At 38.7% G+C, this 19,590-nt stretch overlaps 1 protein-coding gene across 1 annotated transcript; it reads left to right on the top strand.

The window, feature by feature from the left end:
• The first annotated feature begins 556 nt into the window (after window positions 1-556).
• On the top strand, window positions 557-10,970 carry IFIT5 (interferon induced protein with tetratricopeptide repeats 5). The gene is made up of 2 exons (XM_039871764.1): window positions 557-715; window positions 7,965-10,970. Exons 1-2 carry the CDS (start codon window positions 711-713, stop codon window positions 9,406-9,408), a joined length of 1,449 nt encoding a protein of 482 aa, XP_039727698.1. The 5' UTR covers window positions 557-710; the 3' UTR covers window positions 9,409-10,970.
• The last annotated feature ends 8,620 nt before the right edge of the window (window positions 10,971-19,590 follow it).

Genomic DNA, 19,590 nt, shown 5'->3' with positions numbered 1-19,590 from the left:
AAATAATGGCACAGGTTCACATCATTGTAGTCTTGTTAATTGAATTAAGACTGGAAGCAGGTACTTCAGTTTTAGCTTAGGGTGCACAAAGCTGGAAAGAATATCACTGCCACCCTTACGACAAAAATAACGCTGAAAAATAACGCTCCTGTCATCTATTTAAAAAAAGAAAAGAAAGAAAAGGCTAATCGAGCTGCATATGTTTTATCTGTTCTTTATTATCTTATGCACTAGAAATTAACTCCACAAGGTAGATTCCTTGTCTGTTTCACTCATTGTTTATCTCAGAGAGACCAACATCCAAAGGTCCAGTCGCAAATTCAACTCTAAACGACCTTGCGCTCCGCAAACGTCTCGCCGCGGCCTCTAAATGTGGCGCAGGGGAGAGAGAGGCTCCTCACTCATCCCTTCTATAAGTTTCCGTTTCCTGGAGCTGGACTTTACCTAGGCCAGAATCAGATTCACTTCTCAGTTTCCTTTTCCCGCTCCGGTCCTGTCTAACAAAGACAAGCGCCTTTGCACCACCTAGCGGGGCAGACGCCTCGCGGGAAGCGCGCGCCCGCCCGCCTGACCCCCTGCCCACGCGCACGCGCACACGCACGCGCACGCACGTGCCGCGCGCCCAGCCGCTCAGCAGCACGGGATCCCGCTCCTGAGAAAGCCCGAGGGGACTTGCCGCCTCCCTGGAAGAGTCGCAGAACCCATCCACCATGAGGTAAGGGGTTTTCCCGTTTCTCCATCCAAATTCTTCGTAGGCCTTTGTTTCAAACTGGTGTTTTTCTTTTATTCCGTTTCTAACGCGGCGCTACGGCCCTTTAAGAGGCCGAGCCCCCCTCGTCCTACACCCAGGCATCTGGCTTGGGACGCTCCCCGGGATCCCTTTCCAGGTCCTGGGCGTCTGAAATCGGGCCTATTGAGGAGCTCGTTCGAGCAGACCCTTCAGCGGAGTGCTGACCCTCCCCGCCGGGCGTCTGCGGTCGGGCCTGTCAGGCGGTGTGGCCAGGCGACGCTCCCTGGAAGCTTGACCTCTCCCTGCGGCTTCTCGGCCGCCGCAGTGGTGACTGTGCTTAGTTGGCGGCCGCCCCCAAGACCATTCTGCGCAGCCTCTACGTGGCACGGGTTTCCTTAGGTCCATCGCTTTCCTCTGCTTCCCAAGCCTTTCAGCTGCCATTCTCATTTGGGCAGATGCGGTTTGGTCGCAGCTCCAGGCGGCACATTTGTCTCCTACTGCCATTTTGCCTCTCTGATTTCTGGGTCTGAATTCTTCCTTTTCTGGGAGCTACCTTTGAACCACGAACAGATTTTTATTGTTCCACCCAATTCACTATTTTATCAGGATTTCTTTATCTGTCTTCTTTACTAATTTTATGGTGATGGTGTCTTTTTCTCACCTTTTTTTGTATCCCCAGAGGTTAGCACACTGCCCTGTATGTAGTTAGTGAATCATTTGCGTTCAAGTTGAGGAGTGAGAGGTTAAGATCTTGGACTCCTGAAGCATATAACCCTTTGTTCTCCTAGTTGGGTGACTCAAAGAAAAGTTTCTTAAACTGAGTGTTTCTCTTCTGTAAAAATTAATGCTATCCATCTCTTAGGACTGTGGAACGGATTAATTGACTGCTTAGCACATATTGCAAATGTTGGCTATCATGAGAACTAAAAAAAAAAGTTTCTAATTTCTAACATTTGTGAAAAGGGAGGAAGGTATCTGGAGGGCCTGGAAAAACAAAGAGGAAAAGAGGGGTGCACTCTATGTGTATGTGCAGAATGGGGTGGACTGATTCTTCCTAGAAAAAAAAATTACTTAAAGATAAATGTTGCGTTTTCAAATATAACAACCTCTCTCTGCCAGCTTCCCAGAGACAAAGTTAAAACATTAAGTAGACAAAGTTTAAAAAGTAAAACTTCTCATGGCCTTCCAGTTGTGTGTGAATTTCAGAGTCTGAACAAAGCACTTCAGTGCCTGACTGAAGGTCCCTTTGAGATCTCACAACCACATTCATATCCAAGGCAGCCCTCCTCCTCGTCTCTGGGCGTTTAGCTGGTAGAAACCTTCAGGACAGAAGCCAATGTTCATTTTACTCTATGCATGGACAGGGGGCTGGTAAGCTGGTAAGGTGGTGGATCTGGGCAGGCTGTTAAGGGCATGGCAAATTGTGCCCATGATTTTGATGTAGTTACACCAGAGAAAGGAACAACTACCAAAAGACAATCATACCAGGTTTCCCAGTGAGGACTACAGGAAACAGTTCAAAACCTATTTTCAAAATCCAAACATGGGGCCAGACAGCGTGCCAAGCTATAAAGACAAGTGAGATAGGAAAGACCAAAGCGAGAAAAAGTTTGGAGCCTTTTAGCAGGAAGGGAAGAACCAGCAGGAATTCCCTCATCTGAAATTCATGTGTTTTTTTATGCTAGGTGCATACCTCTGGACTGGACATGCCAGAAGCTACCAGTATATAACTGCATTCATTCATTCATTCATTCATTCATTCAACAAATATTTATTTCTTGAGCTTCTATTATATCCCTTGAATAATAGATCCTAGGGACACAGAGGCGAAAAATTAAAATCAGAACAAGGTCTCTATTTTCATGGAGATTGCATTTAAATGGGGGAAACAGACAAACAATAGATAAATGACTAAATAATCAACATAATTCAGGAAGCGATAAGATCTGTAAGGAAAATAAAATAGTGTAATGGCCTAAGAGAGTGACCTAGAATGGAGGGTGTTATTTTAGGTAGATGTGCCGCAGGCAACCTCTTAAATAAGGAATATTTGAGCTGTAAAGAGCTAGCATTCAAAGATTTAAGACCAGAGCATTCCAAGTAGAGTAAAAACAACAGGTGTAAAAGTCTTTGAACTTGTATGTTTGTGATGAGAAGAAGGTCAGTATGTCTAAATCAGTGAATGAGGAGAGCAGTAGGAGAGAAGGTTGAATAGGTAGACAAGGTCAGCTCCTTTAGGGACTTGTCAGACATGGCAGGCTGGATTAATATCTAAGCAGTTGGGAGATTTTAAGCCATGAGACAGACATAATCTGGTTTACATTTTCAAAAATTTACTAGTACTGTATGGGGACCAAGAGTGGAAGCAGAGAGACCAGATTTTTGCTTCAGTTGAAAGCAAAGGTAATTGTGGTTTATACTAGGAAAATAGCAATGGAAATGGAGAAAAGTGGATGGATTTGAGATGTGTCTGGGTGGTTGATTAACAGGACTTCCTATTGGATTTTGATGAAGTGTTGAGAGATTATTTCTTGGTTACTTAGCCTATGGAACTAAGCGATGCCTTGCAAGGTTGGGAAGACTGAGTGTGAGACAGACTCAAGGGACCCAGATTTCTGTATTGGATATGTTTTTTGAGATGCCAGTTGAACTTATAATTGAAGACTTAAAAATTAGATCAGTCTGAAATTCAGGGGAGAGATCAGAGATAGAGGATATACTTCTGAAGGTCATCAGCATCTACAACAAAGTTTTTAATTGAGTTGTGGGAAAAAGTATTTTAATTCACTATTCTTAATAATGATAATTATATCTTTGAAAACCAAGATTCTTGCACTTCCTTCAGATCATTTTTAACATATTTTTACCCAGCTTCACTGGGCAACCATGGTTAAGTGTTTGGGGCTGGAGATAAAGATTTGAATATTAACAGTGAATAGCTTCACTTCTGCTTTATATTCCATCTTTCTTGCAATTATCCCCCTCTCCCCCAAGCATCATTTTCTCCCTTAATACTGGATCATTCCCATTGGCATATCATTAAGTCATTAAAAATATCATGATTAAATTTTTTCAACAAGTCCCCCAGCCTCACTCCAGCTGTAGCTCTACTGCTCTACTCCCTTCATAGTCAGATTCCTTTCAAGGGTGGCCTGTTTTCCCTATATCCACTTTGTTACCTCCCATTATCCCCTCAACCCACTCCAATAATGTTTTCACCCCTCGCATTCTATTTAAACACTCATCAAGGTCCCCCACAACTTTACTCCTGCCAAAACAGGGATCTCTTCTCTGTCCTCATTTTCTCAACCTCTAAGAATCGTTTTACACATTGAATATTCATCTCTCTTTCTTAAACATTTTCTTCCTTAACCTTTCATGGTACCAAGTTTCTTGGTTTTCCTGCTGCCTCACTGATTCTTCTTTCTTGGCCTCCTTTCCTGGTCCTTCTACTCTGCTTGACCTAGAATGAATTACAGCTTAGTTTTTGACCTTCTCTGTCTATGCTCACTCCTTAGGTAATTTCATTCTAGATCTTGAGGTTTTAAAGTTCATCTGCATGCCGATGACTCCCAATTTTATGTCCTTTGTTCTAACTTCACTCCTTCTCATCTCCGAATTTACTTCATTAGTATCCAGCTACATACTTGACATCTTAATTTGACTAAGAGACACCTCAGAATTAACTTCCCAAATAGTTCTCTTGATTTATTCACTCAGTTCCTGAAGTAAAAACCATAGGAATCATCCTTGATTCCTTCTTTCTCCCGTGGCCCTCCCCACACCTAGTCTGTCAGAAAGACCTGTCAGCTCTGCCTCTAAAATATAACCATCCATCCAGTCCTCACTAATCCTCTACTATAACCTGAGTGTAAACTTGCATCATCTCTGCTTGAATTCCTTCAACAGCAGCTTTCATGTCTCTTCACGTCACTTTCAGGGAGATTTGCTCTGGCCATGCTATGTAAATTTTAACTACTTCTCAGGCACCCTCCCGTCCACCCATTTCCCTCTCTTGCTTTATTTTACTCCTTAGCACTTACTATCATCTCTCATAGTCTATATTTTTAATTATTTTCAGTCTTTTTATGGCTCACTCCACCTCCGTTAGAATATAAGCTACATGAAGTTAGGATTTTTTTTTCTGTTTTGTTCGTTGCTATTGCCCTGATACTGAGAACAGTGTCCTGCATGCAGTAGGTTCTCAGTAAAATAAGTAGCTTTCCTACCAGTTTCCCAACTTTCTCTCTTGACCCTGTGTTGTCCATTCTCCACAGAGCAGCCAGGGGGATTTTTTTTTAAAATCTAGACGAACTATTTTTCATTTCCCTACTTAAAAATTTTTCTCCAGTGGTTTCCCATTGCAATTAAAGTAAAATTTATATCCCTTTTATGGCCTACCAAGCCCTGCATCATCTGTCCCTTCCTACTCCTCCTCCTCATCTCCTGCTACTCTCCTTTTTGTTTATGCTTCAGCCACACTTCCTTCTGTTCCCTGAACACTCCAAATTTGTTCCCACGCCAGGGCCTTTGCACTTGCTCTTGGTTTGGGTACCTTTGCCCAAACCAGGGTTTCTCATCTCAACATTATTGACATTTTGGGTTGGATCATTTGGTTGTTGGGGCTGACCCGTGTGCATTATAAGATATTTAGCAGTATCCCTAGCATTGATCTCATAGATGCCAGTAGCCATTCTTCCCGTGGTGACAATCAAAGTTGTCTCCACATATGACCAAATGTCCCCAGGGGTGAGGGGCAAAGTCATCCTAGTTGAGAAGCCCTGGCTTAGACCATTCTGCCCTCAAATCATTTATGACTGTCTCCTTTTCATTGCTGACATCTTAATTCAGTTGCACCTTTCTACAAGGGCTATTTCTTGGCAATCATAACTAAGTACTTTAACCACCACCACCACTTAAACCCATTACTCTGACTTTTTTTCCTTCTTAACACTCGTTATTGTCTGGAATTATGTCGTTCATTGATTTGTATAAAAGTTTATTTTCTGTCAACACCTTTTGTTCCTTTCTCTCCCAGAATGGAATTACTATGAAGAGAGGGCCTTTCTCTATCTTGTTCACTACTTTGCCACTATAACTAGAATATTGTCTGACATATGATGTGAGTTGATCAATAGATGTTCATTGATAGAAATATTACTGTAGTTCCCATCAACATTTATACAAATATGTGTTTACATTGTATGTACAAGGGGAGGGGTTCTTGTGTGCAGCAGAAAAGGAAATACACACATGCACACTATACTGCAGGGGTCCCCAACACCCAGGCTGTGGAGCAGTACTGGTCCGTGGCCTGTTAGTAATCGGGCCGCACAGAGGGTGAGCTGCGGGCCTGCGAGTGGAGCTTCATCTGTATTTGCAGCCGCTCCCCAGTGCTAGCCTCACTGCCTCAGCTCCACCTCACCTCAAATCATCAGGCATTAGATTCTCATAGGAGCACTGGTCCCTGGTGCCAAAAAGGGTTGGGGACCTCTGCTATACTGTATACTGTTCATCCCATAATTAGAGCATTTCCCTCTTTGAGAGAAAGCCTAAGTAAATTTTTTGTACATTTCTTATGACTTTTACTTATAGCCAATAGTAGATTTAGAAAGTCTTTCCTGACTGCCTAACCACCACCATCAGCCAAACAAACAAATAAAACTAGCATATTAGGATTTTGTCAGTTGTATAGAGTAGAAACCCAATTCAGACTGGCTTAAGCAAGAAGAAGGTGGGGTTATTCACTTAAGTAAATAGAAGTCTGTGGGTAGACAAGGTGATCCGGGCAAAACTGGATCCAGGTATTTAGTCAGTATCATGAGTTATTGTCTTTTTTTGCTGTGTAAGCTCTACTTTCCTCTGTGTTAGATTTTTTTCTCAGGCTCTCACCAGGAGTTTGGAAAGATAGCTTATATTCCTAGCTTATATTCCATTTTAAACTTTTTCAAAGGAAGAGAGATAGTTTCAGCAAAGTCCTGTTTCAGCAAAAATATATTTTAATTGGACATTCTCCAAATAAATCAATGGGACCAGGAAATAGCTGGAAAATCTTCCCGCAGACTAGAGTGAAGGGTGGACACCCATCCATCTCAAATCACATAGACTGAGAGTAGAGGGAAAGATCGTTCCACAAAGGAAAACCAGAAGAAGGATCCTCACCAAGTAAAAACAACAGTTGTGCCCAACACTGGACTATGTACCCTTCCTGGGTCACTTCCATGGAACCTGATTGGACTCCTGAGTTATAACTGACTCTTATAATATACGCTCTGTATAAGCAGGGCTGTGTCCCCAGGGTTACGTCCCCAGGGTTATTCAGAAGATCTTGCACATGAAAGGCTCTTGTAATAAATAAATACTTTCTCTCCCTTCCTTCCCCCTTTGCCTTCCCAGTATCAGGGACAGTGTTTCCAATGGGTCCTGCAGAGATTACACTGTGCCTCACACAGAGAGCTCAAGTATTTCTTGGGGTGAAGTGAATATTAAGGGCAATGATAAATTGATAACAGGTGTCAGCCTTTGTTGTTGCCCACAATCCCAGAGGTCAGAAGCATATGACACATCAAAACCTACTAAGCTTCCTTTTGGTTTTTCCCCGTCTTTCTCTAAATCTCTGTTACTGTCTTTTTATCTCAGACTTAACGCTTCTCCCCATTTCTTGGTATACCTCTTCCTGTCGTTTTGTGCCTTTTCTCTCTGTAGGCTTTCCTTTTTTCTGCCTTCCTTCCTTCCCTACCCCCTTCCTTTCTTTCTTCCTTTCCCTGGGGGCTGGGACGATGTATTCATGTGCCTTCTCTGTCTTCTTCAGTGTACTTTTTTTATTTCTCACCTTCTCTTTCTCTCTCCCTTCACTATTTATAATACAAAAATGAAATGTTATATTAATTATTGACTATATATATTTATACTTAATTTTCAAGGCTAGTAAATAAAACACTTAAATTCCCCTCTCTAAAAATAAGTGGTCCTTATGGGTTAGTGACTGCGAAAAGGAAATAGATACCCTATAACATAGTAAATACTGTCATCTCCGGAATTGGTTTTGCAATAACTAATATTTCTAGGATATAACCGTACACAAGGAAACTAGTATAAAGTAACAGGCGCCTATGATTTACTGTAAGATCAAATGAAAGATAAAAATTGGTTGTTAAGCAAAGAAGAGTATTTAAGGTTTTAAAACTGTTTTCTTTATTTCTTCAAAAATTAAAAAAGATTTTATCTTTGACAGTGAGATTCCTAAGGACTCCTTGAAGGCTGTTCTGTTGGAATTAGAATGCCACTTTACATGGAATTTACTTAAGGAAGACATTGATCTCTTTGATGTGGAAGATACAATTGGGCAACAGCTTGAATTTCTTACTACGAAATCGAGACTCACTCTTTATAATTTATTGGCCTTTGTGAAACACCTAAAAGGCCAAAATAAAGATGCCCTGGATTGCTTGGAACAAGCAGAAGAAATAATCCAGCGTGAACACTCAGACAAAGAAGAAGTACGAAGTCTGGTCACTTGGGGCAACTACGCCTGGGTATATTATCATATGGACCACCTTAAAGAAGCTCAGAAGTATATAGATAAGGTAGGAAATGTCTGCAAGAAATTGTCCAGTCCTTTTAACTACAAGTTGGAATGTCCTGAGATTGACTGTGAGAAAGGATGGGCACTCTTGAAATTTGGGGGAAAGTATTACCAAAAGGCTAAAGCGGCTTTTGAGAAGGCTCTGGAAGTGGAACCTGACAATCCAGAATTTAACATCGGCTATGCCATTACTGTGTATCGGCTGGATGATTCTGACAGAGAAGGGTCTATAAAGAGCTTTTCTCTGGGCCCTCTGAGGAAGGCTGTTACCCTGAACCCAGATAACACCTACATTAAGGTTTTTCTGGCACTGAAGCTTCAAGATGTACATGCAGAAGCTGAAGGAGAAAAGTACATTGAAGAAATCCTGGACCAAATATCATCCCAACCTTATGTCCTTCGTTATGCAGCTAAATTCTATAGGAGAAAAAATTCCTGGGACAAAGCCCTTGAACTTTTGAAAAAGGCCTTAGAGGTGACACCAACCTCTTCTTTCCTGCATCACCAAATGGGACTTTGTTATAGGGCACAAATGATCCAAATCAAGAAGGCCACACGCAACAGACCTAAAGGAAAAGATAAGCTGAAAGTTGATGGGCTGATTACATCTGCTATATTTCATTTCAAGGCAGCTGTAGAACGAGACTCTATGTTCGCATTTGCCTACACGGACCTGGCCAACATGTATGCTGAGGGAGGCCAGTATAGCAATGCTGAAGACATTTTCCAGAAAGCCCTTCGTCTGGAGAACATAACTGATGATCACAAACATCAGATCCACTACCACTATGGCCGCTTTCAGGAATTTCACCGTAAATCAGAAAATACTGCCATCCACCATTACTTAGAAGCCTTAAAGGTCAAAGACAGGTCTTCCCTGCGTAGCAAACTGACAAGTGCTCTGAAGAAATTGGCTACCAAGAGACTTGGTCACAATGCTTTAGATGTGCAGAGTTTAAGTGCCCTAGGGTTTGTTTATAAGCTGGAGGGCGAAAAGAGGCAAGCTGCTGAATACTATGAGAGGGCCCAAAAGATAGATCCAGAAAATGCAGAATTCCTTACTGCTCTTTGTGAGCTTCGACTTTCCATTTAACTACATACTCCAGAAAATCAGTTCTAAAGCTCTTCTCTCTATTTTGAGTTCTTATATTTTAGTTTATGTTTTAATCCATTGTTTATTACAGAGCCAATTTTTATTGAATGGTTATTGTGTACTAGGCATCCTGTTAAATACTTTATATACATTATAATGGATCATTTACTGTTTTCTATTTTTTTAATTGAAATACTATAATCCATTAAGAAACAGCAACATTCCAACTGTTGTGACTTTTAAAAATGGCATGGCCATTATGACTTTATACCCTTTATCTCTGCTATTTATAATAATTTTCTGATTAAGTTTTGTCAGATTTCTCATACTCACGCAGTGAATATAATCCTACATAAGCCTTTGACACCTGGGTCAGGAACACTCAGGAGTTGAAAAATTAGTTAAGCTCTTAAATATGTAGTTTGCAAAAGATGGAGCCTTCCAGTTATAGATGTTCTGACTTTGATGAGGATATTTAACTATCAACTGATAGTCACCTAAAGAATCTTTTATTGGAAAAAAACAGTTCATAATAATAAAAAAGTTTGTCATCTCTGATGACTTCAATAAAAGAAAAAACTAGAACATGAGAAAAAAGATTTCTTTAGGGACCCATGAGAAATTAGAAGTATTACCTCCCAAAATGTTCATTAAGTAGCTAGAAATAGTTGAGAAAAAAATGAATGGAAAACCATTAGTCTCAAGTTTCTCTGGTTCTTTTAACTAGAAGAATAAACCTAAACTGAACCTAGATGGAATTTTTTCCAATTAGAATTGCAGTATTTTTAGGTTAAAATCATTGAGATAGAAAGCAGACCAGTTGAGAAATTGGGGGAAAACGGTAAGCAGATGAGTAAAGTAGATGTCTCTAACCTGCATTTAGATTACCAAGATTTCAGTGATTTAGTTTTGGGTCTGGAATGGGTAAAGTTCTCATACCCTCCAATTTCTGACCTTCGGTTAAATGTTTTAGTATTCCAGGTTACTTCTGTGAAGCTTTTTATTTTGTCTGAAGTTTTCAGATTGACATATTTTCCTATAGATCTTCTAGGAAAAGTTAGGCCCTGCTTTCAGTTTAAATAACTACCTTGAAGGGTCACTGCTTAAGGGCTCTTCTCCCAGGAGACTCTTTAAATTGAGACGTTGCTAAAAGTAGCTTCTCTAATGTTTCTTTGGTTGTAGACTACACAATTATATTTGCCACCACAGTATTAGTGGGGAAGTGTGTCATGTGATTTGATTTTCTATACCTCCAGTGTAGCGCTTAAAACTAATGTGTATGTGTGTGTGTTTTACATTTTGTTGCTATTTTTATTTTTTAAATTTCTATTACAGTTTTGATTATTATAAAAGTAGTGAATTCTCATTGTAAAATTTCAAATAATGCAGAAGTATATGAACTTAAAAGTAAGAGCACTCCCCTCACCCTACCCCAATTCTACACCCCCAAGGTAAACTGTTAACGATTTGATATGTATCCCTCCAGATATTTTTTCTATACATATTCAAACATACATATATACTGCAATGTATCTCATGAATTAAATTTTTTAAAATGTTAAGTTCCTGCTGTTTTTGTTTACTTTGCTCATTTTATTTGTTTATTCAAGAACAAAGAATAGGGAAAGAAATTATCTTTACTCAGATATTTTAGGAATTCAGGACTGGACGTTCTGACCTGTTAGTAGAAGCATTTGTCATATTTTGCAGCAAGTCATTTTCCCTCATTGGAAATAATGTAATCAAGGTCATGTTCCCAAGTAGGCACTTGACATGCAGTAAAATACAGTTATGGTATCAAAACAAAGATATAACTGTAAGCTTCTATATTTAAATGTTAGACTTTAAAGTCTATCAGATGACTTTAAAATTCACTAAATATTAAAACATTGAAATATATAAGAAGCAACATTAAAGCATAAAGTCAGCATCTGAAAAGTGCAACTATAAAATATTGAACTAAAATTAATGTTTACGATAACTTTAAATTTTGTCAGTAATTATACTTGCCTTTCTAAAATGTATAACTGTTTAGAAATAATTTCATAGAGTCTTCGGTTTAAAAAAGACCTCAGAGTTCACCTTTATCAGTTAACCATCAAAACTTGAAGTTTTGATGGCTCGAATTATCTTCCTAAATGATTATTTCATCTTCAGATAGTCCTTGTTCTTAGTTTATTCTTTCCATTTAGCTGAAGACTTATAGCCTGAAGTTTATACATTTTGGTTTGTCTTTAGGGATCTCAAAGATCTGATCTTTTTTAGACACCGAAAATATGGCCAGGGAAGTGGTTGTAATTGCCCTTTAGGGTAATTTGATCCTTCAAGGAAATGAAAAGTGCCTCTTTCCCAAATCTCCAAGGTGCTCTTGGAAACTATTTGGTTCAGTGAAGCTATGCTTCCAGCCTTTCAACAAGTGAATCAGCTGCCAGGAAAACTGGCTTGAGGGTAATGGAGCTCTTAAACATATTCTGCTTTCTCTGAGTGCAGAACTAGTCTTAGCAGTTGATCATGTGCTATCTGCCAGTTTCAAGGACAATATAAGCAGTCATTCCTTTCTAGATTGAGTCCATGCAAATTATTTCAGTTCAAGAAAAACTGCATCAACTCACAGAACTTTAGAACCAGGGGGCCCCTGAGAAAATGCCTGCTCCAACCAACTCTACCGATATGAAAGTTGGGACCCAGATTGGTGATGTGACTTAAGATTTCACAGCACTGACATCTGTCATTGCATTTGCACCGAGGCCATGCTTTCCAGGGATACTAGCTCAGGCCGTGACCTGGGAGAGACAGAAGTCCTCTGACAGGTGGCTTAGGCTCAAGGATTTCCCACCAGCCTTGCCAAATTTTCCTTAAAACTACACTAAAATCTTAGATGCTTCCACCCAACTTTTCTTCCTTCTCTCCTGCAGATATGCATCACAGTCCAATGGCTCCCCTAGCCTCTCCCTGCTCCCATTCATTTTCTTTCATAGGTGTTCCCCTAATAAATTTTTTCTAGTAAATCCTATCTTGATGTCTGCTTTTGGAAGTCAAATCTACTGACCTGGTGAAAGAAATGTAATTAGATGGCTTTAATTGACTATAGGTAAGTCATCTTTACATATTATAAATGCCCATTTATTGTTTTTCAACTTTTCGATCAGTAATTATGGTTAAAGAACAACATAAATCTTCCCAACCTTAATATTTGAGTTGGAAAAGAGAATGGGGAAGGAGGTTAAGGGCAGGGTAGAAACCAAAAAAAAAAACCCTTATCTTACAAAAAGGGAAGTCAAGAGATAGTTAAAACTTGAAATAAATGTTAAGTGTGTTATTGTCAATAAAACTAATAAAGTAAAAATTGAGCCATAACAAAAAAAAAAAATTGGAATAGGAGTTCTTTAAATTCAATAATTTAACAACTCACTTAACATAGCAGGAAATCAATACATAAAGTCTACATTAAATAGATGAAGGTATAGCATTATAAGCACACCATAGGCACCCACTGACGGTGGGGATAGCCTGCTCCCCCAAACCTGACCTTTCTTCCTCTCCCTCCCCACAGAACAAAGCCAGTTTATACTTAATGGCCACAACCTGTCAGCACTTAACTTTCTGTTGTAACTTTTCCTCTCTCCTACTTCTTTCCCAGGACCACAGCCTCTCCTTCCACTCCCATTCTCAGCCAAGTTTCCCTTGATCATTGAGATGTGATTTCTTCTCCTTAGTGTCCTCTTTTCCTGTGATCCAGTCACTCACATGCACCTCACCTCACACAAAACTCCCACCTTCTCTGGCAGTTTCAGAGATAAATTTGTTCATTAAGCATTTTGTTGTACTTCCCTTTAAGTAATTTTAAAAAAACAGCCTCTAATTACTAGAAATATTCACAGAAATGCCATGTATATATTCCCATGTCCGCTCTGAACTTAGGGATCCTCTGTAAGTGATGAACAAGTATTCTCGATATCTCCTTTCATGATAGCATGTGGCAGAGTAAGCAACAAAATAGTGAAGGTGGGATATGTAAACTTTGGAAAAGCTGTACCTCATGGGAGCACACAGGTGCCTCATAGATAAACTCTGAAGGACAAGCATGGGTTGATGTTACTTGGATTGAACATCGAAGACACTGAACACACTGGCCTTTCCTATTCTTCAGAAAAATCCATTTTTGTCTAAGTTTCCATTCCTGCATCAGAGGGTAAAATGGAGTGAGGGGAAAGAAGGAAAGAGATGAACACCCAAGAGTTCAGAAGTGATCTTATAAATCAGTTCCCTTTATATATGTCCCTAACTCACCACCAGAATGAAGCAAAATCCTAAGACAATAGCTACTTAAGCTACATCTATAGACTCTAGTGACACATAAGTAATTGTTGCTAACTCTTACATAGTACATGTAATATGTACCAGGTGCTGTACTAAGTGTGTTACATATATTGAACTTATAAAATCCTCACAAATAAAATCCTTACATATTGAACTTATAAAATCCTTACCTATAGTGATAGGTAAGCATTTTTATTGTTTCCTTTTGCATATGAGTAAACTGCAATTTAGATTAAGACATATAGCTAATAAGAAGTGAGAAAAGGATTTAAACTCAGAAGTCTGATGCTAAAATTTAGCACTTGACCACTATAAAATACTTTCTAAATAGTCTTAAAATTTGAAATGAAGGATGTGGAAAGATACGACCAATATTTACAGACACTGTAGGGGAATGCTACAAAGGATCATACTGAGCTCAGACATCCTACAATCATAGGCCACCTACCACTGTTTTATATAGAGTCTCAATACTCCCTGGAAAGAATTTGAAAGGGAACTATTTGTCCACATCCGCTGTCCCTTGATATTGGGATTAAAGCTGCTCTGAAATACCTGGAGAGAATGGCCTAAGGGACTCAGTCTAAGCGAGGGCTTGTCTCAAGACTTGGATGTTGGAAATCAGAGATTTGAAAGATATTCCTCGAACCTACTTTGGAAGACTGAAGAACTGGTAATCAATTAGAAGTCAGGACACTCAGTTCTTTGTTTTTGAAGGAAGGATCTATCTCCCCGACACACACCAACTAGAATGAGAACCTTCACCTACCGTGGACACAAGAAGGTGAGGAAGGAGCGTGATGTAACACATGTTAACAACTAGAGGTAGGCTGAGATCATCTGCCCCTTAAAATCGCCTGGGTTTACCTTGAGCCTCCAAGTCAGGTACTTTGGAAAGTGCCTCTGAGCCCCTGATTCCATTAAATATGAATTTAGTTTAAGAGTATTTCAGCCCTCTTCACAAGATTGCCCTTTCTCATACCACATTAACTCCAGCAACCTTATGCTTCAATCTCACCAAACCAAACAACAAACAAAACAACCCCCAAAATAAAAATCACTTACAGTTAATTTGTGTATAAAAACTTTTTATTGAGGAAGATTTCAAGAAAGAAAAATGTACAACTTAAAACTTAATATTAGATAATTGGAGGGGGGATGCATAAAAGGAGGAAGGGAGAGGAAATAGGAAGAAGGAAAGGAAGAAAAGAGAGATGGAGAAAGAAAGACCCTCAAACATTTCTTGATATTCCTGCCTCTTGCCATGATTCTAGCTGTTACTTCTTTTCCTATCTGTACCCATCTCCTCCTGAAATAAGAACAAATACCTCTATTTTCCTTAAACAGAAATTCAGTTCTCTCTCTTATCCTTATACTCAGCCCTAGACCCACCTATGCATAATCGAATTCTTCAAGTTTCTTCGATCAACCAAAGATTCTTTCATTTTAACATGATATATTCTCCTTTGAAAGGAATTGTCATAAATAGCATCCTCTCACAGTTTCACAGGAATTACACATTTTAAAGTAAATTCAATCACTAAATATGTCATAATTTGTATACAGTATAAATAAGCATGATGTCATGATGTTTTATGCTTCCAAATTAACACAAATACATGATGTTTTATGGTTCCAGATACACTCCCCTATATCATTTGTTCTCAACAATTCTCAAAATTTGATTTCTAATGTGTTTGAAATTCTGCGTGCTATGCTTTAATTTAATCCTTTATCAACTCAAATCAATTAACGCATTACTAAGGGGGCATGAATGGGATCCAGGATAGCAATCTGGATTCCCAAGGATGACAGAGGGCTCAAAAAAATTTTTTACATTAAATTTTACCAATGGTTATCCGTAGCCAAGTCAACCAAAATCATCATATTAATTTGATACTCCACATAAAGAAAAGAATAACCTGGGCAATCAAAATGCTGAAAAACACCACACAGCATCTTTATCTCTGTATTTGTATTTGCGAGAGGAAGAGGATAAATGTGGGATGGGTAAAGAGCAGGATCAGGTCAAGAAGTGTAGGAAACAATAACAAACTTTAAATCGTTCTTAAGGCTGGCCTCGTCCAGTTGAACATAACTGGAGGCAGCACCAACTTTTGGGAAGTAGTTTCACTAATTCCAGCAGATGGCAGTGCTGCACAACATGTCAAAAAAAAAAAAAAAAAAAGGAAGAAGAAGAAAAAAAAACTTTCCTGAAGCTCTGGACCCTCTGAGAAAACTTGCTTAACATCACTAATCATCAGGCAAATGCAAATCAAAACCACCATGAAATACCACCTCATACCAGTCAGAATGGCTATTATCGAAAAGTCAACAAATAACATGTTGGCAAGGATATGAAGAAAAGGGAACCCCTGTGAACTGTTGGTAGGACTGCAAATTGGTGCAGCCCTTATGGAAAACAGTATGGAGATTCCTCAAAAAACTAAAAGCAGATATACCATACAACCCAGCAATTTCACTTCTAGGTATTTATCCAAAGAAAATGAAAACATTAATTTGAAAGATATATGCACCTGTATGTTCACTGCAGCATTATTTACAATAGCCAATATATGGAAGTAACCTAGGTGTCCTTTTGACAGATGAATAGATAAAGATGATGTGGTACATACATACAATGGAATATTAAACAGCAATGAAAAAGAGTGAAATCTTGACATTTGCGACAACATAAGTGGATCTAGAGGTATTATGCTAAGTGAAATAAGTCAAGCAGAGAAAGACAAACACTGTATGTTTTCATTTATATGTGGATTCTAAAAAAATAAACAAACTAAACCAAAACAGACTCATAGAAACAGAGACCAAAGGGATGGTTTCCAGAAGGGTGGGGGTGAGGGGATGGATGAAAAACGGAAGAGGAATATAGTCAGTAATATTGTAAGTTATAATATTATTACATAGTGATAGATGATTACTAGAATTAGTGCAGTGATCACATTGTAAGGTATAAAAATGTCACATCTCTATATTGTACACCTGAAACGTAACCAATATAAGCTTGTATATCAACTATACTTAAATAAAAATGAAATTAAAAAAAGCACACCAGAAAAAAAGGGGGGAAAAGAAAACTTACAAATGAATGTTTTTTAGAGTTGAGAGGTAAGTATTGAAGTATATACCCCATGTCTTAAAAATTCCTGTTTTCAATTTAGAGAAGCCAAGTAAACCCCCAAATCCCAGCAATCTCAAAAGTCCCAGACGCACTTGTGGGTTTCCTCACCAGAACATTTATTAATGTCAACTTGTGTTTGGTTCTGCACTGACCTTAGCTATCTGCTGGAACCTCACGCAGCCACACAAAGTGGCTGCCCCATATCCATTTCCCTTACTCCCAGCTTCTCTTGAAAAGAACAAAGGCTGCTTCCAACCCATTCAATCCCATAGTTGAGTTCCTTGGAACCTCCTCAGATTTCTCCAGTCCATAATGAATTCTTCCTCTCCTAACCCCTAGAGTATGCAATTGTTCTTTGCCTCAGCATTTAATAACTGCTTGGTATTTTTCTCACCTAAATTAGTTTCGGTTTACCAATTATGCAATAAGCTTGAGATCACAAAGCGGGTGCTATGTATATTTTGAATTCTGTTCCATGTATATATCGTGGTGGCAGATTCCGAGGAAGCGCTTAGTAAGTAGTACTTACTAAATGGTTGAGTATCTCCTCTCACCCACTTTTAAAAATGCTTGCCAGCATGCTGTCTGAATTTCAGTAATGCCCTATGAGTTAGAGGCCAGTCATAGGACTAGGCAAAAGACTCCGGTTAGGGACTTCTGTTCCAAGCCAAACCCTAGCATAAGGTTTTCATGTGAAGTAAAAACAGCTTGTGTGATGCCTATAACTGATACTCAATCTTTTCAAGCATGAGGTATATGTGCTCCATCTTTTCCCAACGTGCAGGGCTCCCTTGTGTGAGCAGTGCCCCATGCCCAGGACTTGCACTAAATTTGAGCACAACAGAGCTATTTAATTAAGCCTGTCTGGGTTGAACACAATTTTACATTTTTACATTCAGGCCTCAGTCAGGTCGCAGCTTTGGTAACAGGTATGAAAATCTGTTGTTTGGTGGAGTTAAAAAAAAAAAAGACTCAAACTTTGAAGTATGAGAAAAGGAACTTAGATATCTACCTTGAATTTACTCTATTTCATTTCAACAAACTATCTTCATCCTCACTAGGCAGTGGTGCAGGTATTTCAGAAATAAGTCGACTCCTGACTCAGAAACCTGATTTTGGTAATGTGGAAGATGGAACCCCATTTTATGACAAAGCATGCTCCTGAATCTTCTCCCTATTCCCATCCCCTCCTTCCCACCCCTCCCCCCGCCGCCCCGACAAATGTTCCCAAAGAGAAGTCTGCATCAATAGTCAGCAAATTAAATCACTTTGGCTGAAAGTAGTGGTCTTGATAGAATCAGACTCTTGGGAAAACTCGTGGAAATTTCTAACCTAGAATCTTCCCATCTATGCTAATTAAAAGATTCGAGCATAACCCAAATGATTTTATCTTTCCAAGGGAGAGCCTATTTCCAAATGGCTTCTTGAACCCACAAAAGAAACAATCCAAGTGGGTATACTGGGAAGGAGGCAGGCTCCAGCATCAGACAGCTTCCTACTTTTACAGGATTTCACTAGAGGAACCAGAGCGCAGTGGCTACTGAGTCACAAGCTGTGAGGCCGAGTACCTCAGATTCCACATCTATAGAATGGTGAAAACATAGGATGTTATAGGGATTAAAAAAGACAATGCATTGGAAGTGCTTAGTGCAGTAGCTAACATACTGGAAGTACTCAATAAATGGTTTTCATTTTTGTAAATTATTTGACTGCTTACCACATTCTTTGCATGATCTAGACAGGTCCACTCACCATCCAATCCAAGCCCCTTGTGCAGGGGAAAAATGTTTTTCCAAACACAACTAAAAAATCATTTTATTAAGCTTTTGAAATAGGAAAATATTAGCATAAATATCTGATCTATTAATGAAATCACAAAATCTGAAAAAGAGGCCCACTGGTACAGTGCATCTACAGAAGTTAGTTTCCTTTGCTTTCTACTCAATTTCAGAGTAGAGCTTGCAGTGATATAAAGAAATATTTAAGATCTAGAATCATCACACCACAATTTTATACTTGATTTTACAAAACACTTCATTCCTATGAATTCCTCCGTTTTGAAATAAACGATATAGGCACATGAGCCTTAACAGTGAAATTTTGTGTTGATGACAATGATAGTCTCTAAGATCTGCATTTTCCTTACTAGTTTTCTAAAAATGCTGTTCCAAAAAGGAAAATAAAATATGAATTTATGCATGTATAAAGTCAAAATATCCCAAATATTTTATACAAATTTTAAAAATATCTGATCTCTATGCTCATTTTCATGAATATTTATAATACTTTAGAGAAATTATATTTCAGAACTGGATAAATAAAATTTTACTATGATCATCACTAGGAAAAAATACGTATAATATTTATACCTATATTTCAAAAAAATCTTTAGACTTGAAGATTCAAGAAATGACAATTAGTGTAAAGTGCTATCCCAAACATATGTAACTTCATTTTTAACTTTGACTTTTTACAGATATTTTCCAAATATTGTTTTAAAATTACAATTGACAAAGTAAATGGGTTCAAAGCTAAATCCTCAAACTAAGTAAAAAGATAACAGGTAACATTCAAATTTCTCTTTGAAAAACAACAATATTCTTCCATCAAATCAAGTCAGTATTTCATTCTGAAAGTAATGTATTAATATGCAATTTTATGAAATAATCCAGTTATAGGCAAAGACTCTTGCTGAAAATGCGCTTCCTCATTGCTGTGGG

This window comes from Pteropus medius, unplaced genomic scaffold (genome assembly GCF_902729225.1).
Source record: "Pteropus medius unplaced genomic scaffold, Ma_sr-lr_union100, whole genome shotgun sequence".
Lineage (NCBI taxonomy): Eukaryota > Metazoa > Chordata > Mammalia > Chiroptera > Pteropodidae > Pteropus > Pteropus medius.
This window is presented reverse-complemented; position numbering and strand designations above follow the sequence as displayed.